A 25,947-nucleotide genomic window follows, 5' to 3' on the forward strand; every position below is an offset into this window, starting at 1 on the left:
AAATGCTTACAGAAGCTTTATTTGTAATAGCCAAAAACTGGAAACAACCCAGATTCATACATCCATACCACAAATATCACTCAGCAAGAAAAAAATGGAACTATTGATATATGCAACAACCAGAATGACTCTCCAGAGTATTACACTGAGTGAAAAAACTAATTCCAAAAGGCTACATACTGTACGCTTCCATTTATATAACATTCTTGATGAAACAAAAATATACAAATGGAGGACAGATTAGCAGTTACAGGGCTGAGTGGCTGGGGGTGAGAGGAAAGTGGGTGTGGCTAAGAAAAGGGCAATATGAGAGATCCTTGTGGTGCTGGAAATGCTGCTGACTGTATCGATGTTACTCACCTGGTGGTGATATTATACTACAGTTCTGCAAGATTCATGGGGGAAACTGGGTAAAGGGTACACAGGGTCTCTCTCTGTATTATTTCTTAACTGCATGTGAATCTACAACGATCTCAAAAGATCATACTGGAAGTGCCATATGGTTTTAAACTGGTCAGTCTGGGCTAGCATTGAACACATTCAAAGTGGACTTTTATTCAAGACTTATCAGTTCCAAATAAGAAACTCTTAATAATATGGATGTTAAGAACTGAAAAATAATGCTGCTTAAACATCTGAAAACTAACCAGTTTCCTCTTAGATTACTTCTCTTTCATTTTAAAATCTGAGGAAAAACAAACTAATCCTATAGTCTTACCTTGATAAATAATCCTGTTGACTGCTAAAACAGTGAGCCTCTGTAGTCTCTGTGCAAGTTCCGTTTCAGTTGCTTGGCTAGGGTTCTCCTGGCTCATTCTCCGTTGCATCATCACATGAAGCTCATCATTTGCCACTGAACGCATTTTCATCAGAAGCGATTCAGTTTGAGCAAGGGGAAATTTTCGAGGACCTTTAAAAGTATATAAATTAAAACATCAAATCCCAGTGTTAATAAGGATCAAGGAAACTATTTTTGCTGAAATTTTTTGATTACCAGACCATGAAAACAACCTTATTTACTACAAAGTCAATTTATAGAAAGGAAAGAGTGATTAAGAGAAAATGATGCTTCTCCCTCTTTGAAGAAATGCAACAGTACTTTTGGTTTCAAAGTCCTAAATAACAATGTTGAAGCTAGTGACACAGCTTAATAAAACAGATGTCATTTGGCAAAGTTCGAGTTAAAAAGTATTAAATGGGCTCAACTAGTTCAGAACATTTTGATAAAATAGTTTCAAATACTGTTTCACTTCTTTGTATTCCAAAATCAAGTTTTAATGCACATAATTTTTTAGTAAGAATACTACTATTTCTGGGTAATTACTGTTGTTGAATTTCATAAAGTAGTTTTAAAAACTGTGTATAGTGACAAAGTAGAAATCAGTCAATGAAAGTGAAGAGATCAGAAAGGTGAATATAATTCCAGTGATTTGTTATTAAAATGATTTAAAACATATGCATCATTTGGAATTCAATGCTACAAAAGCATTTCCTGAGAAAGGTTTCCTCAGACTGAACAGAGAGGAGTGGCATTCCTGCACCATTACTGCACCTGCTCCAGGAGGTACAACATAGGTAGTGCATCCAGGAGAAAACTGGGGGGATGAGTCTTGATTTAATGGACTGAAGGAGAAGGGCATCGGAAGTTGACCATAGGAACCAAAATGATGTCTTGGTAGATGAGGAATAATGGAACCCTTCATTGGAATTGAACCTTTGTTTTAAATTATGAAAACATATATCAATTTCTATAAATAACCTCTATAAAAATTACTTACATATGACTAAATTATAACAGGTTTTAAAGACTTATCCTGTAAGATATTTAAATATTTTAATGCTATTTTAGATTGCTCAGTATTTTGGGTAATTAGTATTCTTAATCAGTTAATATATTTTGATAGTCACTTTTGAGGCAAAAAAAAAGAAAATACAAAAATTCATATCCTGTATATATTCAAGAGTTTTACTGTCAAACAATATACTTAGTTTAAGCAGATTCTTCCTAATGTCTACATCTGACAGCTTTCATGCTGTACGTGCAGCTGATGATTGTAATTCAGTGGTATGATAATACATTGAATAAGGAAATGTTAAGTAAGTCTTCTTTAGTACTAGGTATTAATACTAGAAAACGTGGGAGGGTATTTCAGCACTCCTGCTATGAAGCCACGCAGAGCTAGTGTGGCCTTAAGCACATTTCTTTCTAAACCTCAGTTTTCTCATGCATAAGATGTGGATTAGAAAGAAAACAGAGCTTACTTCACCGGTAGATATTTATCACTATCTAACATTATATTAAATATATTTGTTTATATGCTTATTGATCATTTTCCCCAGTACAAGTTCCATGAAGACTGATAAAATAGCAACTGGTACATGGTTGGTACTCAAGAAATATTTGATGTTTGATGGCTGAATAAACGGATAAAGAAAGAGTTGTTTTGTTGATAAAATAAAATAATGAATATAAAACGTAATGCCTGTCTCATTCTCACAAATAATAAAATACTTTTAATGGTTAGTATTACTATTGGCTGAAATATAAAGTTCATTTGTATGTGAATTACTAATATAACTGTGTGTATGTGCGAGTGCATGACAATTTAAATATATGTCTAGCATTCTAAATAATATCCTAATGCTGACTACTTCTACCTTCATGCATTAAGGGTGATGTGTAAAGTTTTTCATATTAATAAGCAGACAAGTAAAAAAATACATTTAAAAGTATATATTGCTACCTTATTTATAATAGCAAAAACCAAGCAAAAAAACCTTTGTTTATCTATAAAAGTTACAGAAGATTATCCACATCAAAATAATAGATTATTTTGTAATCATTAAAAATAAAAGAATATTTATGTTTCTTAACATGGAAAAATATCTATAATGACCAGAAATAGAAATCAATTTATAAACAGTAGGTAGAGCATGATACCATACAGGTAAAATTACATATAAAGATATGTATAGATATAGATATCCAGACCAAAAATAGATATAGAGGTTAAGGAATCAGAGCTTTGTTCACTGGGCAGCAGGCAACTCGGAACTGCTGAGCAGAAGAATGGTAAACCTGAGTGAGGTTGTAAGATTAATCTGACAATAAAATGGTATCTAACTCCTCTAGCAATGCAAGAACTTAAGGTCTAGATGTAATGACAGTACTGCTGAAGAAACTTTGGTTCCAAGTCATGGATATCCTGGGGTTCAGGGCTTGAGTAAATTTGTCTATTATCAGAGTCTGGTGTGTGGCCATAATGGAAGCTGCAGCTGCTGGCAGTCCCCACAACTCCTGCTGAAGGTGGAGGGTAGTGGCAGTGGGGCTGGAGGTGTCACTCATCTCAGTAGTTTTCAACAAATGCTAAATGAATCTATTTAGGAATCCCCCCTACCACACCTAAACATTTATCAGTAAAGAGAATGGCTTAAGTCTTTGAAGGAACAATTCATTACCTAATTGATAGACATGACAGAAATAGAAATCCCTCTATGTCACTTTAGTATCATGGACAAATGGACTTGAATTAGTTTTTGTAACCACACTGCTCAGAAACAGAAGAGCTTCAGTATTCTGTAGTTTTTGTAGCTGTAGCATACAAAGCCAAAATACTTTTGAAGATACTTTTAAGTAATAGTGAAGAAATAAAAAGCACAATCTTCCCCAAGTATATGTGTAAAAAAACAACTTAGAAACAATTACAAAGCAACAACCGAACACATATAAAGTGGTATTTTGCAAACTAGATTCACAAAGATAGAATTTCAATAAGGGTAGTACTTAAAACAGGAAGGATTCTTGAGAGAGACTTCAGAGAGAGAGAGAGATGGGTCCTAAGAGACACGATAGACCTGGGATGAGTAGATGTGGTGCAGGACACAAAGGGGTGAGTATAGGGGTGCATGTGCCAGCAGTCCCTAGTTCTAGGATGCAGTGGGTCTTAAGATGAGGAAGCTGGACTGGATGACTTTTAAGGTCTTTTATTAAGCTAAAAACTTGTAGGATTCTGTAAGTCTCTAACAGCTCGCAGCAATCACATTTACTTAGAGTGAAAAAGACAAGTCCAAGTATAATAACAAGCTACAGAAGTCAGAAAAAAGGACAGCCATCTAGTGAAAAGACTAAAAGTTCATTATCTGTTTTAAAATGACTCAAACTAAAAAAAAAAAATAAACTTGAAGTTACGTAGGGCTCTAAGGCTCAAGGTGACAAAATGCTAGTATCTAAAGAGAGAGATTAAAGACTGCTAGAGAAATCATTGACCAAATGGGAAATAGCAAGAGGACTATTGTGTTAGCCCAGGCACAAGGTGATAATTAACTAAAACCAGAGATCTAGAGATGGAAGCAGAGGAGGAACAGATATGAGAATGAGAAGTATCAATACAAAAGAAACAGCAGGGGTAGTAAAGGTGTACTTTCTGATATCAATAGAGGGCAAATTCCATCTAAGCAGTCACTGACTATATAAGGAGTCCTGCAAAGGAAAGGTGTCCAGCAATCATGTTTTGGCATGCAGGAAGCTGAGCATTAATGCTAGAACTGATAAAGAATCTGTTTCTACCCAGGACAAAAGAGATGTACAACTGGGAGGGCAGCTCAAGAAGAGACAGTGCATTCAGATATTAAATAAGGAAGAATGTAGAGGGCAGTAAGTTTAGTTACATAGATGTTTTAGAAGTTTTATTTATATAAGTTTGATTTAGCATAATTTAAACATACTACTGCAAAACAATGGGTACTTGGTAGCTTTTCTTTACAAGTGAGTTTTTCACATGGTTTAAAATTTTTGCATAGCATTGAACACAGAAGTAGCTTAACACAGGTGAAAGAAAGATTTGAACTTAAGTGAATTTAAGACAGTAAGAGTGATTAAATTTCAAACAATTTACCAAATACTCTGGAGATGGTGTGTGTGTGTGCATGTGTACATGCATATTTATCCACTATGTATACATATGTATGTGTGCATATCCTGTGTATGTGGTGTTCATGTTATCTTTCTGGGTAAAGATCATAGCAGATTTCGTAGAAAAAATAAGGAAGACTAACAATATTAATGTTTATTATTTGATGACATTCTTCCTTATTTAATATCTGAATGCACTGTCTCTTCTTGAGCTGCCCTCCCAGTTGTACATCTCTTTTGTCCTGAGTAGAAACAGATTCTTTATCAGTTCTAGCATTAATGCTCAGCTTCCTGCATGCCAAAACATGATTGCTGGACACCTTTCTCAGAGACTTCCCTAACTCCTGATGTAGATTGCCCTGTTATAATCTCTATTCCTACCCTCTACATTTCCCTACTATTTTACAATCTCTGCAGGGGCAGAATCTGTGTCTGTTTTTTTCATCATTGTATCTCCAATATTTAGCACAATGCTCAGCACATGGTATGCAGGTGCTCAAGAAATAACTGAATGAGAAAAGCACTAAAAGTAAGGAGCAGAATAGTTTCCTTCAGGAAAAATCTTTCTTAAATTTTATGTAAAACAAGAAATATTTTAAAAGTGTGAATGGCATAAGAACATAGGAAAGTCAAGCTAGCCTCAATTTACGGTTATTAAAATATGATTTCAATACTCGCCAGCAATGCTTTTCCGCTTTTGAACTATTGCATGATGGGGAGCAGAAGGTGACTGGAGTGAATCTGTGAGGTTTTCAGAGTCATGATTTGCGGTGGTCCTTATAAATTCCATAGCAGCCTGGAGAACTCTAAGCTGTAGTGCAACAGCCATATCTAAAAACAGAAGATACTAGAATGTTTTCAAGCTATGTGGTTACTAATTTTTTAATTGAACTGATTTTATGTATCATGACAATAATGTTTTGATATAAATTTTTAAATTTTGATCAGCATGGGGGTGATGGTAGTAGACATTTTAAAATTCTTGTTAAAAGCAATTTTAAAGCAAATTTACAAATGGTCACTAAAAAACCTTCAATGGAAAAATATTAGCTCATAAATTTATTTCATTTTAAAAATTGTTTCAAAGAACAGGCTTTTTTTCTATATAAGGCAAAAGTTTAACCGGCAATTATCATATTTTTTGTTTCATATTCACTTTAATAATTACCATTAAAGAAAACTAAAAGGTATTACTACGCAACATACACTTTTAAATTCTACTTGGTAAGAAAAATCAGTGACATCTTTCACTTATGTATTGCCAACTACTAACTACACGGGGGAATCACTTTTTCTATTTTTGCCACTTTTTCAAGCCTTTTTAGGCTTCTTTTTAAACTGATAGATATTATTACAAAATTAATGTTAAACTTTTAGTAAAAGAGTTTCTAAGAAGAAAGAGATTGTGCTCAAATAACAGGTTTGTCTATTATACAACTCCCTCCCCAAATTCATAAAAATTAAATCTTACTTTGTGTCCTCTTGTTTTTGCTATTTTGAAGATATCCAAGCATTACAATAAGGTCTTCAATAACCCTAAAATATTGTGAGCCTGAAGAACTGCAAGCATGAATTGTAACTGCTATGAAAAGTTGCTGTATATCACAAGCAAGCAATTTATATTCACTCACAGGAATGCTAAAGATAACAACAAAAGAAGAAAACAGAACATTTATAAGAAAAAGAACAAACAATTTAAGACACATCTAACTGATTTAAATGGTTTAAATTCCTGTTCGACCAGCTTGCACTCATTCATGCAGTCATTCAATATTTATTCATGCTTATTCTATGGCAAGTAATATGTAGTGTGTATGCTAGAAATAGAAATAAGATACACTTTGACACCTGTCAGAAATACATAGTTTTACAGAGAACTGGACAAGTAAACAGATTACTATAAATAGTAAATGGTTGTAAGCGTAACACTAGAGATTAATACAAGATACTGTAAGAACACATAGGCAGTTTCTAGTCCACACTAAGGATGAAGATTGTGTGGGTATGAACAGGAACATTCTGCGAAGACTTTTCAGAGAAGGTGAATTTGACTAAATTAATTAACCTCTCTGAATCTCACTTGTATAAATTAGGGTTACTTTTAGGACTAAAAGAGGTAATAGATTTGCATTTATATTATTTATAAATACCCAATAAATATGAATTAGTTACTTCTGGTCTTCAATCTTAATCTTGATAATCTACCTCAATGTACGATATTAGGCCTACAATGCTTCTCTCCATCTGGGTTTTCCAAATCAAGCAAGGGTTAGAAACTAACTTGGGCCAGTTAATAAAGTAGCATACAGGGACATTCAGTAAATACAATTTCTTGCTTTTTTTTTCCTTTCTTTCTGTTATTATTATTTTTTTACTTTTATTTTAGGTTCAGAGGTACACAGAAAGGCTTCTTACATAGGTAAACTCATGTATTAAAGTAAACTAATACTAAAGTTTTCCTGTTCTAAAGTATTTATCAGATGTAATTTTAAATAATAATTTTAAACTTACTTCTTTTCTAATCCATTCAGGGCTGCTACTGTATTACATAACACATAGAGTAGACCATTATCCAGCAACATATCTGCTACCTTAGAACAAGAATTTAAAATTTGGAGAAGAAGTAAAAGAGCATTATGCAAGAGTATGTTGTCATATAGAGAGGTCTCTATTAGTCCCAGAATAGGAATGACAGACCACTTCTGAAACAATCCCATGTTTCTCACATCTTCCAGATCAAATCTATAATAAATAATACAGTTAAGAGCACATTAGAAACAATCACAAAATAAGAAAATATGATAGCCACTATGGGTCATTTTGCTAACTTGATTTTGAAGTCATAAAAACAAGTTGGGGGAGTAAGGATTCTTAACCTGTTTTTAAAATGACAGAGTCCCTCCAATAATAGGGTAAAAGCTGTTGCTAGAAGTCCATCCCAAGATAAATACACAAACATTCAAGTGAAATATGCATACAATTTCTTGGTTTTAACTGATTTATTTTAATTCATCCATGAGCCCTTTATGTCCAAAGAAACTATGTTTGGGGGCTTTAAGTGCACAGGAAAATTATTATTATTATTTTACATAGTATTTGAGAGACAGTGAGCTAGTAAAAAGAGGTCTAGCAAAAGGGAATGATTCTCGAGTTCTTATCCCAATACAACTTGCCTCTGGGATGGAATGAAATTAGCTAAGTATTTTGTGCCTCATTTTCCTTATCTGTGAAAAATATGTGGTGATATATGTCCTCTTTTCTTCTCAAGGCTATTGTGAGAATCAAATAAGGTAATGCAGAATTGTTTTGTGAAAGCCAAAAGTTGTATGTAAATGAAAAGTAGCACTGAAACTACCATAACAATTTAGTAAATTCTTTAAGGTCTGAATTTGTCTATCACAATAAGGAGACACACATTTCTCTCTATTCTATCATAAACAGAAATTACAGTTTAATTTCTGCCAAACTTTTGGTTTGGGAGAAAAATATTCTTTTATTTTTACACTTATTTGCTAATCCATCAGCATTCTACCAGGGTCAAAATTCAGCAATCAGTGTATCCAGGAATTCTAGGTGAGGGATTTACTCCTCTCCCAGATGACCTGAAGGCTCTGAGGAGAGTAAGGCGTTCCTATATGGATCCTTTATGTAATCTGTCACTGAGAATACATGAGCTATCTTTCTTTTTTTCTTTTCTTTTCTTTTTTTTTGAGACGGAGTTTCACTCTTGTTGCCCAGGCTGAAGTGCAATTGTGCAATCCTGGCTCACTGCAACCTCTGCCTTCTGGGTTCAAGCGATTCTCCTGCCTCAGCCTCCCAAGCAGATGGGATTACATGAATGTGCCACCACGCCCAGCTAATTTTGTATTTTTAGTACAGACAGTTTCATCATGTTGGTCAGGCTTGAACTCCTGACCTCAGGTGATCCACCTGCCTCTGCCTCCCAAAGTGTTGGGATTACAGGCTTGAGCCACCACGCCCAGCCTCACCTGTCTTTTCAGTTAATCTTCTCATGTTAATACTATCTGCCAAATCTTAGCTATCACTTTCATCTGATGCAGCTTTTATTTGTTTCTAGTTTCTAACTAGTGAATGAACTATAAAGGATGAAGTTATATTAGAAAGAACATCATATGGCAAATAATACATTGCTTTACCTGGAAAATTACTTTTAGCAGATTTTTTCTAAAGGCGACCAAAAGATTTTGTTAAGAGTGAGTTCACTAAATTTTACATTTAAGACAAAAGATCTTGCCGGGTGTGGTGGCCCACACCTATAATCCCAACACTTTGGGAGGCCAAGGCAGGAGGATGGCTTGAGGCCAGGAGTTTGAGACCAGCCTGGGAAACACCACAAGACCCATCTCCACTAAAAGTAAAAAAAATTAGCCAAGTGTGGTGGTGCGTGCCTGTAATCCTAGCTACTCAAGAGGCTGAGGTAGGAGGATCCCTTGAATCTAGGAGTTCAAGGCTGCAATGAGCTGAGGCATGACTGTGTCTCTCTGCACTCCAGCCTGGGTGACAGAGTGACATTGTCTCAAAAAAAAAAAAAAAAAAAAAAGCCAGGCATAGTGGCTCACGCCTGTAATCCCTGCACTTTGGGAGGCCAAGGCAGGCAGATCACGAGGTCAGGAGTTTGAGACCAGCCTGGCCAACATGGTGAAACCCCCATCTCTACTAAAGATACAAAAAATTAGCCGGGCATGGTGGTGCGTGCCTGTAATCCCAGCTACTCAGGAGGTTGAGGCAGGAGAATCGCTTGAACCTGGGAGGCGGAAGTTGCAGTGAGCCGAGATTGCACCATTGCACTCCAGCCTGGGCAACAGGGCGAGACTCCGTCTCAAAAGAAAAGAAAAGAAAAGAAAAAAGACAAAAGATTCCCAATTGTAGTGGAGGGAAGAACACACTTACTCTTCATCAAGGCCAATATGTCGACCAAAGAACATTTCGATGAAGCATTCTAACAATTCTTGAGTTCCTCGATGAAGATACAACTGGTTGGCTAGCAAGGAAAATCCACGATTCTTCAGAAATTTATCTTTTTGTTCCTTAGATGCTCTAGCAAAATATGCATCTAATAGCTAAACAAAAAATTTAAGTCAATTTAGATAATGCATTAAAATTAAATATAATATATACAAATCAGTGTAACACAACTGTATTTGTAAATTAAGTTCATATGTACAGAAGAACACAGAAAGCTTAAAAAAATGCCACCACCACAGCAAAGCAGAAATGAATTTGTCTTTGGCTACTGTGGAATGCTAATGATGACTCTATCTTGGAGATCTTAATGTTTCTCTCATGGGGAAACCGGCATTTTTAGCTGAGCATGGACACCTGGTAGACTGGCAGCCTTAGTTGAGTATAAGTAGAATATTTGTACCTAATGTTGAGAGGGAAAAAATCCGTAAACTATGCTCTCTCTGCAAATCTATATCTATATCTATATCTATATCTATATCTATATCTATATCTATATCTATATCTATCCTAGACCTCTACTTCTAGGCTTCTTGACAGATTATTTATCCTGAGCACAGGCCTGAATTTCCACCCTTCTCTAGCATCTTAAATGCAACACGTGTAATACCAAATTAATCCTTCCACCTCTTTCTCCCCTTCAATGACTCTCTCACAGTAGTGATAGACTCCTTTCCCCGAGACACACATCTATTCATTCCCCTACTAAAAAAGCTTTCTAAGTTTACAGCATAACACAAAGTATACTTTTTCCATGAATCCTTCCATTTCCCCTATGCTCAATTCTCTATTAATACTGCCACTGCAGTACTCATCACAGAATTTCTTACGTTTTACTTAGTTAAGTATGAGACTCTCCCTTCTAGACTGTGAAATTCTTGAATGTAGGGGCTTATATTATTTCCCTTTATATACTATATTGCAACTAGCTCAGGGACTTACACATGAAATGGGAGCTCAATACTAGGTTGTATTGCAAGTGATTAAACAATACCTCCATCCAAGCAAACTAAAGAAAAATGAGAATCTTTACAAGATTATTTTAATATTGGGTTGTTTTCTAATGGAAACTATTCATATCAAGCATTTACTCATTCAATAATATACTTAGTACCTATTACACAAGATGCCCACCCTCATGGAGCTTATATTTGTGAGAAATTTAAAAAACAAGTACACAGATTAATAAGATAATTACAAGACATAAATAGGATGCTATCATAGAATAAATAATAAGTAAGATTAGAGGGAAGTTATTTTGATAAGATCATCAGGGAAGGTCTTTTTGAAAAGGTGTCATCTAAGCTGAGAGCTGAAGTAAATGTCTAAAATTTGATAGTACACTGAAGAAGAGATTTCCAATGAACCACGTATTCCTTGTAATTTTTACAAAAGAGATATACTAAGTGTTCAGATACGGGGATTTATTGGTAGATTTAAAGACATATTGATATGAACCAACATATGGAGGGGGACTTAAAACTGGATGATGCAAAAATATGACCATGTAACCAAAAACCCCTGTATCCCTAAAGCTATCAAAATAAAAAAATTTTAATAATATATGAGTATTAAGTAACAAACTATATTAGTTCATTATTCTAAAATATAAAAGAGAGATTTAGGTCTACTTTAATGTATATACTCAAAATTTTAAATTACATATATATTTATTTTTCTGAATTAAAATAACATATCTAGTATTTGCCCTTACTTTAATAACACCTTGTTGTATAGCTGGTGATGGGTGGTTAACGAGGACCAAAAGTGTATCTGCTTGAATAAGCTTGTCCATCACATCTTCAAGCAAAACATCAGGCAGGATAAGAAGAACCCCACTTAGGAGTTCATATAATCCACAGCATATAGGTACCAAACAGTCTTCAGTTACACTAAAACAGAGACCAAAAAAGTCTTACTAACATGACAAGAAAAGTGCATGATGATTACCTTAGGAACTGTGACAAGTAGTAGCATTTTTTAACAGGTGAAACAAATGTTCATAATGCTTAAGAAATGTTTCCTAATTTAACTGTGATTAACAAATTTAGCATCACTTTTTATCATTGATTTTTTTGGGCATATAGTCTACTAACACTATTCAATTGTACATCTCTGACGTCTAATACAGCAGTCACTGTCACTTATGCTATTTATTTAAACTAAAAATTCAGTTCCTCAGTTGCATCAGCCACATTTCAAGTGCTCAGTAGGCATATGTGGCTAGTGCTGACTGTATTAGACAGCATGAATAAAACATGTCCATCATTGCAGAAAGTTTCACTGGACATTGCTACTTGAGATGCTATTGGAAATGTTTTTTTTATTCACCAAGGAAGAAACAGCTTTATTAGGAGTCTAGGCATGTCAGAAAAACCCAGTTCACTCACAGAGAAGAGAGGCAAATATTGGTACAGGGGAAGAATCTAGCATTACAGAATATCCTCTCAAGAACCAAGTGTGAAAATAAAACCTTCATCTAAATATCCTAACAAATGCTGCTGGGTTTAGCCCAGGTGAAACTTCTGGAAGCTCCTGGTGAAAGGAGATTTTTTTCATAAAGCGAATGCTCTCTAGCACTGCTGCATTTGAGCTCCATATAAAGTTATGGGTCTGCGATAGCAGAAGTAGAGGAAAATATAAGGGGGATATCTCATCACCAAAGCAAGGTCATCTGTGTCCAGGTGACAGAGGAACCTTAAGTTTCTGGAGAGAGAACAAACTGGGGTAGCAGAAGGAAAATGGCTGAAGAAATACAACGCCTAGGCAATGTCTGTCATAACATGGAGGACTCTGTGCAGTCTGGTGACAGCCTGTCCTGGGAAACACTGGTATTGCTTTCTGAGGCCATTTTAGCTCTCTTCTGACTTCATCCAGAGAAGAACTGCCAATGTTCAGCACTAAGACCTGCATTATAATTACCTGAGTGGAATGGAGCAGCCACCCTATGACACCTGTTCCTCTTCCCTTCTGGAGCCGTCACTTGTCTCTGATCAAGTAAGATGTTACCCAGGACAGGCCCAGTCTACAAATCACTCCCACCTTCACATGAGCACCAAGTGGACAGAATCATTCTCATGAGTCAAAGCTCTAGATAAATCCTATCGTTTCTCTGTCGTGAAGAATTTTTCCTTAATAACTATAAGGAATTAAACCACAATATATTTTTTTAAGTGCTACTTATGGTTTAGATTTTGGTTAAATATGGAATTCAATATTATCTAGTCTTAAAATAAGGAAAAATATATCTTTCTGTTTGTTATTATTATGTATATAAAGAAATAAACTTTTCTGTTTGTTGTATTATAAGAAGTGGCATAATGAAGACATTTCTAGAGGGGTAGAGAGTCTTTAAAGAATAGTAAAATAAAGGTGGGAGGAGTGTACAAAAACACATAAGTACCTGTGAGCACTTGCAGTTCGGTTGTAATTTGGCTCATAACCAAGAGAATAGGCAAAGTTTTCCCAATCATCAGTGTTTCTATCAACAAGACTTGGCCAACGGCCAACAGCTGCAGATCCGTTCTGTGAAGGAAAAGCTAGCCCAAGGCTTGCAATAGTGCTGTGGCTTCGCTGGAAGGAGGCCAATCCCTTTAGGTAATCAGGTCGGCGTGGGCAGGACTCATCCCCAGGACTGTCATCTTCTGACCTGGGTTCTGCTCCCAACTCTTTATGATCTGCTTTGACCACTGGAAATCCCAGCACTCCCTTTGGGACATCACTGACAGAGACCTGGGCTGAGAGGACAGCTTCCATTTCACAAACAGTTTTTGCAGACTCACAGCTACTGATGAATGCATCCTCTTTGCCTTTTTTCAGTGTGTCGGAACTCCCCAAAGAATTTTGTTTCTTTGATTGGGTGGCAACATAAGTATCTGCAATATTTTGTAACCTGTCGATACTACAACCCAAACTTCCAGTCAGCTTTTGTGATTGCATTAGTAGTGAGGAAGTAGGGAATGCTGGTAGGCTTCTAGAACGCAGCATATGGGCGGCCATCTGTTGTGGAATAATATTAGAGGAATTCTCTCCTGGTAAGAGTAGATACAAAAATACTACTTAAAAATCTATTAAGTGGAACCACCTCTCTTTTGCATTATAAATCGCAACCACAGCAAAAGCCCATTTATCTAGCACTGCTAAAATCCATATAGGTTAATTTTACAAGTAACTAATGCTTAAAATTCCTTTACTTTTTCTTAAGAGACAGGGTCTTGCTCTCTTACCCTGACTGAAGTTCAGTGGCACAATCACAGCTTACTGCAGCCTCTAACTCCTGGACTCAAGACAGCCTCCCACCTCAGACTCCAAGCAGCTGGGACTATAGGCATGCACCCCACATCTGGCTTAATGCTTAAAATTCTTAAATGCCAAAACTATTTTTATTTTAACCACTTTTTATTAATATCTTCCCAAAACATATGTCTTTTCATGTCTTCTTAACAAAATACAGTATTGACTGAATGATTCAAAGTCATTAGGATTAATGGTTCTACTGTGCTGAATTTAAGTGAATTAAGTGAAACTCAATTTACCTCAGGCTAGCAGTTACCAGGATGTAGTGGAAAGAGTGTGGGCTTTGCAACTAGATATAATTGGATTCAAATGATAGTGAGGTGGTCCAAGGTAAATCACTTAATTGTACTACAGTTTCTACAAATGTAAAATGAGGGTTCAGAATATCTACTTCGCAGGGTGGCTTTAAAGATTGAGATTATATTTGTGATGCACCTAGCATAGAGATCAACATATAATAGGTGCTCAAAAAATGGTAGTACTTGTTGTTACTAGCCTAAACAGCCCTAGACAGTTCTCTCTCTCCTCCATTTTTGCAGTCACTTCTTGCTGCTATTAGTGAGAATAGTTTCTTTTCTTGTCACAGCTCTCTAATTTACTGCTTCTAATATTCTATGCAGGAAGACACCAGAAAAATTATTCTCATTGTAGTGCATGGGATACAAGTGCATGCCATTCAAGGTGTAGTCTGTGGACTGGTAGCATGGGCATCAATACCACCTGTGGGATTGTTGGGAATTCACATTCTCAGGCTCCACCCTAGATCTACTGATACAGAATGTATGAGAGAGGGGCCCAGGAATCAGTGTCAACAGCTCTCCAGGTGATTCTTTTGCAGGTTAAAATTTGAGACCACGAACACAGAGTAAACACGCATTAAATGAACTGCTTTAGAGCATAGACTTTGTGGCAATAAAATAGCTCCATAGCTCAGAATTTTTTTCTAGTTATTTCTGGATTTGGGCTAGAGGGCTAAAGTTGCCAAAAGATTCTCTTCAAAAGATCTGGAAAAAATGGGGGTATGATTGTATTTGAAAATGTTTCAACATGACAGATGATTTAAAAAACAAATATGTCCTGTAAAATTCCAAATAAAACTAATTCAAAAAGGCCAGGTGCAGTGGCTTGAGCCTGTAATCCCAGTACTTTGGGAGGCAGAGGTGGGTGGCTCACTTGAGCCCAAGAGTTCAAGACCAGCCTGGGCAAAAAGGCAAAACCCTATCTCATTTATTTAAAAATAATTTTTTTAAAAAAAGAAAAGAAAAACTAATAAAAACATAGCCTTAAAATATTATTATAAAAGGGCATAAAAAGTGCTAGAGAATAACTGAAACACTTTGGGAGGAAAACAAAACTAGAGACTAATACCTATATATCTAGTTCTATCTATCTCTATTACTATCTCGCCTGCACTATTTAATAATTAGGATTGAAGCTAAAGACAAGACTAGGTTGGACTGACAATAAGAGCAATGTCCCAGTATGGAAAAGGACAGTAGTCAGGAAAGAAAAAGATGTATGGTCAGTTTGCAACTAGAAAACCTGCACCTATTCTTTTCTTCTATAAAGTAGCGATGAGATTCTGTTAAGAGTAAATTAGGAAGATAGAAAAGTACTGTAGGCTTAAAGACTTGAATATACTTACTATGGAAATAGAAGAGGGTATTGATTCTGAACATACCTAAAAATTACAGGGCAGCGTTTAAAGCTCTGCTACAACTTTCAGCAGTATGACAATGGTTAGACTGAGGCCAGGTTAGCATTTTTCAGCTCAAGAATACCAATAGGCCAAGGGGACAAGGAAACTGAGATACTTTCCAACTGAGTAACTGCTGAAGTTATTGGCTAATGTGACCTGGGCTGGATAGGGAAAGCGAGACAAGGGGAACTTTGGAGTGTGATAAAAAAAAAACAAAACAAAAACAAAAACAGAAAGATGGGAGGCTGTCAATTAGAGAGGATGAATGCATCCCCTTTGCCTTTTTTCAGCATGTCAGAACTCCCCCAAAGGAGTCTGTTTCTGTGGTTGGCTGGAGGGCTAATGATACAGAAAGATTCTGTTCAAATGAGAACACGTGGACACAGGAAGGGGAACGTCACACACCGGGGCCTGTTGTCGGGTTGGGGGAGGAGGGAGGGATAGCATTAGGAGATATACCTAATGCTAAATGACGAGTTAATGGGTGCAGCACACCAACATGGCATATGTATACATATGTAACAAACCTGCACATTGTGCACATGTATCCTAAAACTTAAAGTGTAATTATAAAAAAAAAAAGATTCTGTTCAAAAGACGTGGAAAAGAAATGGAGCCATGATTGTACAGTATTTGAAAATGTTTCAGAGTGATGCATGTGATTGAAAAACAGATCATATGGCTAGAACAAAGTGGGATATTGTAGTTTCACAGGTGCTTGAAAGCATTCTTGATGATGATAAAGTCCAAGACAGATGCATGCAGAGCGGTAAGACAAAGTAGAGAAAAGGTACCCTGAGTCAAAAAATGTGAAGTTGGAGTATTGGGTGGCCATTTATCTGGCAAGTGAAGTTGTCTAGAATGATGGTTTTAGGTAGACAGAAGAGAATAAAAGTTTTTAAAAAGCTTCTGAAGAAAATGGTAAAATAAATCAGAAGCTTGATGAAAGACAAATGACTATGATAAGAGAAGTCAGAGAATGCCAGAACAAGATAGCATGAGCCTCATCCATTTTCTCAATTCTCTTGAGGACCTGTGCTGGGTGTCTCTTGTTAGATTGAATGAGGTTGTACTACATATACTTCTAAAATATGTACAATTTAATTATCTAAGAATATTCAGAACTAAAATGAGAAGGTCATACTTCCATTATTGCTATTTTTACCTTCATATGGTGAAGCAGTAAAACCAGATGGGCTTATTATCATAAATCCAGGGCTCATAAGGGACCTTCCTCCACTGCTGGAATGCCTCAGGTACATGATTGACCGTACTTTCTCCTGAAAGATCTTGCCATCTAGAATCCAAATTTTTTTTGAAACAGCACAATTTTTAAAAAGGATAAAACAAAAATATAACTTTAAAAGCAGATCATTAAATTCAAATTTTGACAAAAAGATGTTTAAAGAGAAAAATATATAGCATACTTTATATTAAGGCACACGATATGTGAATACTTACTCTTCACAATTTTTTAGTACAGATTTTGCTGTTGTTTATTATTTCTGGCCACATTAACTTCTATTTTCTTAATTCCAACTGTACTTATAGTTATTTCTATGGTTTAACATTTAACTATTCACTTTTATATGTTATTATCATCTCTCAAGGGAGATTGTTCATCTGTTCATTCCTTGAGGAAAGGACTGTGTCTTTTATTTTTATATATCCCCTTCAGTGTCTAATATTTGTAAAAACTAATCATTTCTGAGCTTCATACTTATAAATTCAACTGCTTGGTTTCTTAAATGAATCACAAATGCAACAAATCTAAATCCAAATCATCTTTTTGCCCTAAATTTACTCCTTCTGTTTTGTTCTTTGGGAAGTTCCCATGCGGTAACCTGGAGCTACCATTGACCACTACCTTTCCTTTATCCATGGCAAATCAGTCACCAGGTTTTACTGACTTTTTCCCTTTTTTTGAGACAGTCTTGCTCTGTCGCCCAGGCTGGAGTATGGTGGTGTGAACTTTCCTCACTGCAACCTCCGCCTCCCTGGTTCAAGCAATTCTCACGCCTCAGCCTCCCGAGTAGCTGGGATTACAGGCATGTGCCACCACGCCCAGCTAACTTTTTTTTTCTTTTTTTTTTTAAGGAGAGACGAGGTTTTGCTATGTTCACCAGGCTGGAGTTGAACTCCTGGCCTCAAGTGATCCACCCACCTTGGCCTCTCAAAGTGCTGGGATTACAGGCATGAACCACCATGCCTAGCATGACTTCATTTTTTGTTTCTTGACCTCTTCTCTTCCCTACCATAGTGCTATAATGCAGGCTTTATCATCTCTCAACTGTATTACTATCACAGATTTCTAAATGGTATCCTTGATGAGCATCTCGTTACTCTCAAATCCTCACAGCTACCAGAATTTGCTCTCTCTCGAATGTCAACTCCTGCTTAAAACCTTCCAGTGGCTTTCTATGCCTCCTTACCACCTTGGATAAAACCCAAGCTTCTTGTCCACAAGAATTACCACTATTTGTCCCTAGGCCCCTCCCAAGCCTTGTTTCATAAATTACATTTCAGCAACACCACTTTCTCCTAGTTCCCTGTCAAGCTGTTTCCTTTACCTGGAAGGCCCTTTTCTCTTTGATTCTTACTCATCCTTTAAGATTCAGGGCAGGCATCACTTCCTCTGGGAAATCCCCCTCAGTCTTCATGTGCTCTATGCTACCAGAAAACAAAAATGTTGACTGCCTTATCACTGTGCTTTCCACGTGGCATGATATAATCGTTTCTTTATCCTCCTTCCCTCAACTAGGCTGTAAAGAGAGGGGACCATATTTTACCCATCTTTGTAACTAACCCACTCTCAGAATCTTTATCCACAGTCCTTTTTCCATGAAATGTGTTAAGCCTACCACAAAGTCATGCTATCTAATTTCATTTGGACATTTACTGCTGCTCATTTTATTCATTTACTACATTTCTTTTTTTTTCTTTTTTTTGAGATGGAGGTTTGCTCTTGTCGCCCAGGCTGGAGTGCAATGGCACATTCTCACCTAACTGCAACCTCAGCCTCCCGGGTTCAAGCCATTCTCCTGCCTCAGCCTCCCAAGTAGCTGGGATTACAGGCATGTGCCACCATGCCAGGCTAATTTTTTTTTTTTATTTTTAGTAGAGATGGGGTTTTGCCATGTTGGTCAGGCAGGTCTTGAACTCCTGACCTCAGGTGATCTGCCTGCCCCGGCTTCCCAAAGTGCTGGGATTACAGGCGTGAGCCACCGTGCCTGGCCCCATTTACTACATCTCTTAAAATGGCTATTGTACAACCAGTTTTCCAATGTAAATTTATGACTCAGCTTTCTTGTAGGTACATTCTTGCTTTCTTTCTTACCACATTACATTTCCCTGGTTCTTAAAAAAACTGATTATTCCATCTTTCTCTTTTACTGATTCTTCATTCTTGTCCTACCCTCCAACTAGTAATACTACCAGCAGTTCTTTCCTTAGCTTTCTCTTTCCTTCTCTTGCTCTACTTTTCTTCAGTGGTCTCATCTGTTCTCAGAGCTTCACCTCACTTCTATGTGGACAGCTCCTTATAACCTACCCTTCCTTCTTCATGCTGTAATCCTCATTCCCAATTGCCTACTAGAAAATTATATTATAAATAACTGCAGGGCACCTCAAATACAACATATATTATACAACCAAAGCCATTACCCTTTTTCCTTAACACCTCCACAGTCATTCCATCCTAAACTTCCCACTTCTCAATTTATCCCTCCTCTCCAGTTCCACTGTTACTATGCCCAGATTCTGTTATCCTGTCTCTCATGGACTACTATAATTTGGCCTTACTGCCCCTAGTTCCTTATTCCTGAATCCTACTGCAATAATTTACTTATAGGCTTTGCTCAAAACAAACAAATAAAACCCTTTCAATGACCTATAACTAGAATACAAGTTCAAATTCTCTGGCCTTACATTCAAGGACCCATTTGATATGACTTTAGGGTAAAAATAAGTAAATGGTGGTCTTAAACTGTATTTATGGCATTATCTCTCACTATTCCTTTACAGATCTCCTATATATAGGTAAAACTCATTAGTCCTTTTCTATTTTCTATTTCCTTTTATCCTCCCTTTAAAGTCATTGTCTTTACCTGGAACACTAACTGTCCAATCTACCTATCAAATTCTACTCAAAATCTTCAATGTCTACATCAGATGTCATGTAACCTATTAAATATTCTCTCCACAGTGGTCGGATGAAACCCTCTGTCCACTGAAATCTCATTAGTTCTTCTTTTGTGTCTCTTTGATACTTACCAAATACACATTTCTTTTTTTTTTTAATGTAGTTATTTGAGTCTATGTCTCCTTTCTCCACTTGGCATTTAGACTCCTTGAGGGCAGAGGCCATGTCTAGTTCATTCTATAACTCTCTGCCCTATCCCAACCCCAATATGTAATTAGAGCAGCACAGAGGCCATTCAAATGTCAAACAAATGTGAATCAAGTGGGAAGAATAAAACAAAAGTGGAAATAGCCATGATCTAACAAAAATGATTATACCTACCTATGTGCAAAGAAAAGTAGAAGTTCGTGGGATTGTGACAAACGTAAGTATTAGTAGGAGGGTGAACTGCTAAAAGGAAATTGAAGATAATTGTCAATAATTCCAAATCTGGAGGAGATCCAAGGACTTCTGCTATAATTTTCACAAATGATCTACAAACCTCTCGGGGCATGGGTGTGAGTTGCCCCTCTTTGTATTCCTGAAAAAATAAAAAAAACTCTCTTTAGATTTAAAGAATTGTCAACTTAACTAAGATTTTTCATTTAGGCAAAATATTCTTTTTAAGATAGACTTCTGTTGGTTTACTACTCTAGTCTGATCATACTTACCATTACCATAACAATTCATTAAATTGAGTTATTTCCTAATTCAAGCAATCTTGTTATTAAAAATTCATTAACACAGATGGCAACTTAATTCTAGCCCATGTATCTTAATTAACTGAGGCAAACTTATATAACTCTCACAAGCGTGGTCTCAAAAGCCAGACTTCCTAGGTTTGCATTCTGGTTTCTCCACTCACTAGCCACGTGATCTTAGGTACGTTACTTAACATCTGCATGCTTCACTTTCTTTGTCTATGTGAGTAATACTAGTGCTACTTTATAGGGTTGTTATAAGGACTAAATAACATAAACTCTTAGAATAGTGCCTTGCATATAGGTAAGCCCCACATAAATGTTAGTGATAAACTACAATCACTACTATTACTACTGCTACTATCTTTTCTTCTTCTTTTACTACTACTAATATTAGTAATATTAGTACAGGATTAGGACAGAAAACTTTTGATAGACAAAACTCGTTATACTAATACAATATGCTCCAGTTTACGAAGCTTGTTTTCACAACAGCTCTATGAGAGGTTTTAGCCCTCATTTCTAGAATATGAGGCACAAAGAGGTTATTTGACTAGTGTAAACCACACATAAAATATGTAGGTAGTACAATTATAACTCAAACTCAGGCCTCTGAACTCTTTCTACTGCACCATTTACTGTCTGGAATAATGAGGCTTGGCAAAATGCCAACTAATTACTAAAAATAAAGCTGTATATAAATAAATTGCTGATATCCTCCAATTCCATCTCCCCAGTGGGTAGCAGCTGGCCTCCAGATTAAGGGTATGGGAGGTAAAATTCCTTATCTTCCCTCTTCCTATGTCCAAATATATATCTCTACATCCACTCTTCATTTACTCTTGGGTATTACTGAATTGGAGTACTTAAAATGTAGATGTTAATTTTGAAACAATTTAGTTCGACTACCTCAGATTTAAGAAGAGAACGCTGAGTCTACAGAAGAAAACACAAAACTCCTTTGCCAAGTTCTCATAGCTGTCAAGTGGCAAAGACTAAGACAGGAACATAGATCTCCCGACTTCCAATTCAGAACTATTTCTGCTACAACCATCTGCATTTCTTCTAAACCATACTCCATGTATCTTCTTAACTTTCTTGGTTGCAGCATCAGTGATTCATTCCCAAGTCCAGCCCAGGTTGCTTCTATCTTGCCCTCTCCACTGACTCTTTATCAATAGTCACTGGTATTCTATTTTACTATTTTTTTAATCCCTTAACTTTACCTTATATGAACATTCTGTTTCTGTCTTTGCTTTTGCTGCTGGACTTTTTAATAATCATTTATTCTCACTGCCTTCAATGATCTGCCACACATGCTGTCCAAAGTCCCTGAAATCTGGCTCTTGCCTTATCCATGCTATTGAAATCTTGTAAGTCATTAAGAATTTCTGAGTCAATGGCCCTTTATCTGCCTACATTTTCTCTGAACTTTCTATATCATTTGGTTCAAGGTATTATCTTCTTCTCTACATGTTCTTCCCCCTCTGCCGACCTCTGGCTTTCACTTTACTGAGTCTCCTCTTAGCTTTTCAATTACTCTTTCTGTATCTCTTTCAATAGCCCCTTTTTCTTGTTTCACATCCTGAAAATGGGTATCTCCTGAGGTGTAAACCTCAGTCCTCTGATTCTCTCACTACATTTCTCTGTCTTGGAGTGCTTCTCTATCCTGATGGCTTCACTATTACCATTTCACTGTTGCTGAATGTCCTGCTGTAATTTCAAATGTAGATACAAAAACTAGAAAACTTACAAGGTTGCTTCTGTTTTTTTCTGATGAAATTATTGTTTTTCTGGTCTCCCGGCTTGAAATTTTATGTTATATTTGACTCCTCCTGAAGCTCCATTTAAACAGAATCAAGTCCTATGAATTCTATCCTTATAATCTCTCCCATATTTGCTCCCTACTAAACACTCCCATTTTAATCACCAGGGTTCAGGTTCTTTATGCTGTACTCACAAATGAATGAAACTGCCTTACATCCAACATAGTACCAATTTATTAATCTTCCTAAAGTGCACAAACACTCTGAGGTAACTTAAAGGCAAAGACTAAGTTCATTTCTTTATAAACTTCCCACAATACCTGACATAAAGCTATGTTTAATAAATAGCTGTTAATTTGATAAGTGGGCTCTTTGAACAAACAAGGGTAAAGAACTATACATGTAAGGAAAAAAATTTGTACCTAGATTTTTTCTAGCATTTTTGTAAATAATACAAAAGTGAAAAAATATATGGAAATCTCAAAGTTTATAAGTGCCACTTTTCTGACATGCAAAGACTGAATATCACATTGTCATATGAACTTAATGAAAATTGGCCAATACATTTCAAAATGGATATGCGAAGGAAAAAATTTTGAGGAAAACTGATGCATAAATGATGCATAAAACACTCAGTAAGCAAGGGGCCTGAAGGATCAATCGACATATTCTATTCCCTACAACAATAGTCTAATTTACCACAGGGGCCAAGAAAGGCAATAAAATGTTTTTGTGTTTTTGGAATTCATTCATTTAACAAATATTTATCAGATGCCCAGGTGTGTCAAGTACTGACATTACAGTGTGATTAAAACAAAACAAAAACCATATCCTTGCTTTCAGAAGGCTTACAGAGGGAAATAAACCATAATTCCATAAATAACTAACAAACTGTATGTACATAGTGTATAAAGGGAAAAATACTAATTTATATGGAAAGGGCAGGGAAGGTATCTCTCAGGAAGTAAGTCTTAAGTTGCCATGTGGAGGATAAGTAGGAGTTGGCCAGATGAAAAGAATGGGATCAATAATTGTTAAAGCAAAAAGAACACCATGTACTCTGAGACAGAAAAAAGTCTTACTTGTTTAAGGAAGGGAAAGAAATCCAGGGAGGCTGAGTACCACAAGATGAAGCTAGAATGGTAGCCAGATCATATAAGCCTTCTCATATTAACACTTCTTACAGATGTTGTCACAGATTTTGAATTTTAGCCCAACTATAATGAAAAGCCCTTAGTGCCACCGAAGCAAAGGTGCTCAACATATAAAATATTACTGATCTCATGGAGTATCTGTACTTATTTAACTTGATAAAGTTCTAATCGATGCCTTAGACATTAAAAAAAACTTGGAAAATTGTCTAATATACCAACCAAGCAGATATTTATCGATGCCTTTTATCTGTTTGGTTGGTATTAGATGATATCAATAAAGGCAGAGAAAAAAATTAACTAAAAGGGCCACAGCATAGACATTACAATGTAACTGATAAAATTAGTGTCACTTTTTAATAAAAATTTTGGATACAGTTTAAAATGCTAATTCTAGCATATAAAATAGACTGTTAGCAAGTTTATATTTATTAAAGCAATACATATTTGTAAATATTTAAGGAATATGGAACAAGTTAAAATTCATTAACTATTCTTGCTGTTCAAGGCAGTACAAAACTATTATTCTATCCCAACATAAAAAAAATCTAAGAAATTTAGTAATTGTACTTTTGTAATTGAGTTAGGAATTATGACAGCGTGATGATCAAGCTGTAAGATGCAGCAGTTGAAAAACTCCTGTACTATTTTTTGAAAGAAGAGAATCTGGAGAGAAGATGGAAAAAAAAAAAAAGAAAAAAGTCCCTTTGAAAGTGCCACAAAAATTTGATGTTCATAGTATTATTAAACAACTGTGGAATATATTTCCAAAAGTAAAGTTACATGAAAAGTACCTGCAAAACCTGACAAGTCAGTAGAAAGTGATGAACCACTTGAGCTTTCAATAACTGCTTAATATTAAACATCTGCTGGTGGTGATCTGCTCTGATGAGGACTTCTAGAGCTGCTAGCAAAGTTTCCCAAACACCTTGCTGAGGAGATAAACACACGCCAATAAGCACATACTTACTGAAAAATATGCAGCATGCTTTTTGGAAGACACACAACGCACAACAATTTAACATTGTGTATATATTCAGTATCAAAGATTACATGTCTGCAAAAAGCCAATGTTAAAATTTATTCCCTATTATTTTTTGTTGCCAATAGGCTATTTCTAAATAGCTATGTTGAATACAATATTGTATTAGGTGCTTTCCTACATTACCCTTTCTGTGGCATTAAATGTATTTTCAAAAGATGAATTATCAAGAGGGATTATTCAAATTAGAGAAGCATACACATTACCAACATTATTGTTTTTAAATAATTTATGTTCAAAGAGTGTTGTTAAAAATGTACACATTTCAATACCAATCTGCATATGCAGCATTTAACCAAAAAATTTTAGAGCAAATCATACTAAATTGAAGAGTCATGGATAATGTGAAAATTCTGCAATTTTAGATTAATTTACTTTCAAGTTCAAATAATAGAATTATCTGCATGATTACAAACTATGCACTTCAAAGAGTAGTTAGCATCCCTTGACAGTGCCTTAAAATGCTTCTCCCATATTGAATCAATCTTAACTTGTCCATAATACTAGAGAAAAAAAGAGATCTTACACTGATAACTAATATTGAAAGATAACCTTCCCTTCATCTTATTATCCTAATTGACCTTTCAATAAAGCTTTTAACAAAACGCAAAATTAACTGGCTTGGGTTGCAGAGCCTATTTCTCCTGCCATTATCCGGCAATAATGAACCAAGATATTGATAGACTTAATCATACTCTTCTACCCAGGGTCTCTCTCTTTATAAGATAGAGCCAAGATATTCTAAAAGAAAAAGCCACACGAAAACCGGCAGACAAGGCAGCCAAAGTATGAAAACATGATTCAAATCTGAAAAGTAGTACCAAGATAAAATAGTGCCAATGTAAACAAACAAATACCAACAAAAAAAGAAAAACCAGACTTAGTTCAAATATAATTAATTACGTAAGAAAACCTTATTTCAAATCCATAGAAGTAATATGTGTCTTATCACTTTCAAATTCAATTTAAAAATGTTTCTTTTAAAATCAAACAACCCCAAATTTGCCTGCTCTTTTGAAGTACTAAATAAACTTTGTCCAACTTTGTCCAACTTTGTCCAAGTTAGGTTTTCCAACCTGCAACTGAGCATATTCTTCATTATACATTTATACTGCTTTTGATCCAATTTGTTTACATATGCTATCCCTGTAATTATTTGCTCTCTCCCTGCAATATTACACATATTTTAATCTATCTATCTTATCTTCTTTTTTTTT

General features: G+C 35.8%; 1 protein-coding gene across 2 annotated transcripts in view; it reads right to left on the reverse strand.

Moving 5' to 3' along the window:
- Positions 1–25,947, reverse strand: part of LYST (lysosomal trafficking regulator) — a 222,488-nt gene that overhangs the window by 84,785 nt on the left and 111,756 nt on the right. For both annotated transcript variants that reach the window (XM_031001211.3, XM_055372561.2), the window contains exons 20-29: positions 24,483–24,620; positions 20,413–20,611; positions 17,056–17,187; positions 13,299–13,926; positions 11,610–11,787; positions 9,824–9,993; positions 7,424–7,654; positions 6,384–6,550; positions 5,591–5,743; positions 719–910 (exon numbers count right to left, since the gene is read on the reverse strand). In XM_031001211.3, the coding sequence (XP_030857071.3) occupies positions 719–910; positions 5,591–5,743; positions 6,384–6,550; positions 7,424–7,654; positions 9,824–9,993; positions 11,610–11,787; positions 13,299–13,926; positions 17,056–17,187; positions 20,413–20,611; positions 24,483–24,620 (2,188 nt within the window). The remainder of the gene's footprint in view (positions 1–718; positions 911–5,590; positions 5,744–6,383; positions 6,551–7,423; positions 7,655–9,823; positions 9,994–11,609; positions 11,788–13,298; positions 13,927–17,055; positions 17,188–20,412; positions 20,612–24,482; positions 24,621–25,947) is intronic.

The sequence above is a fragment of the Gorilla gorilla genome, chromosome 1, assembly GCF_029281585.2.
Source record: "Gorilla gorilla gorilla isolate KB3781 chromosome 1, NHGRI_mGorGor1-v2.1_pri, whole genome shotgun sequence".
NCBI classification, from domain to species: domain Eukaryota; kingdom Metazoa; phylum Chordata; class Mammalia; order Primates; family Hominidae; genus Gorilla; species Gorilla gorilla.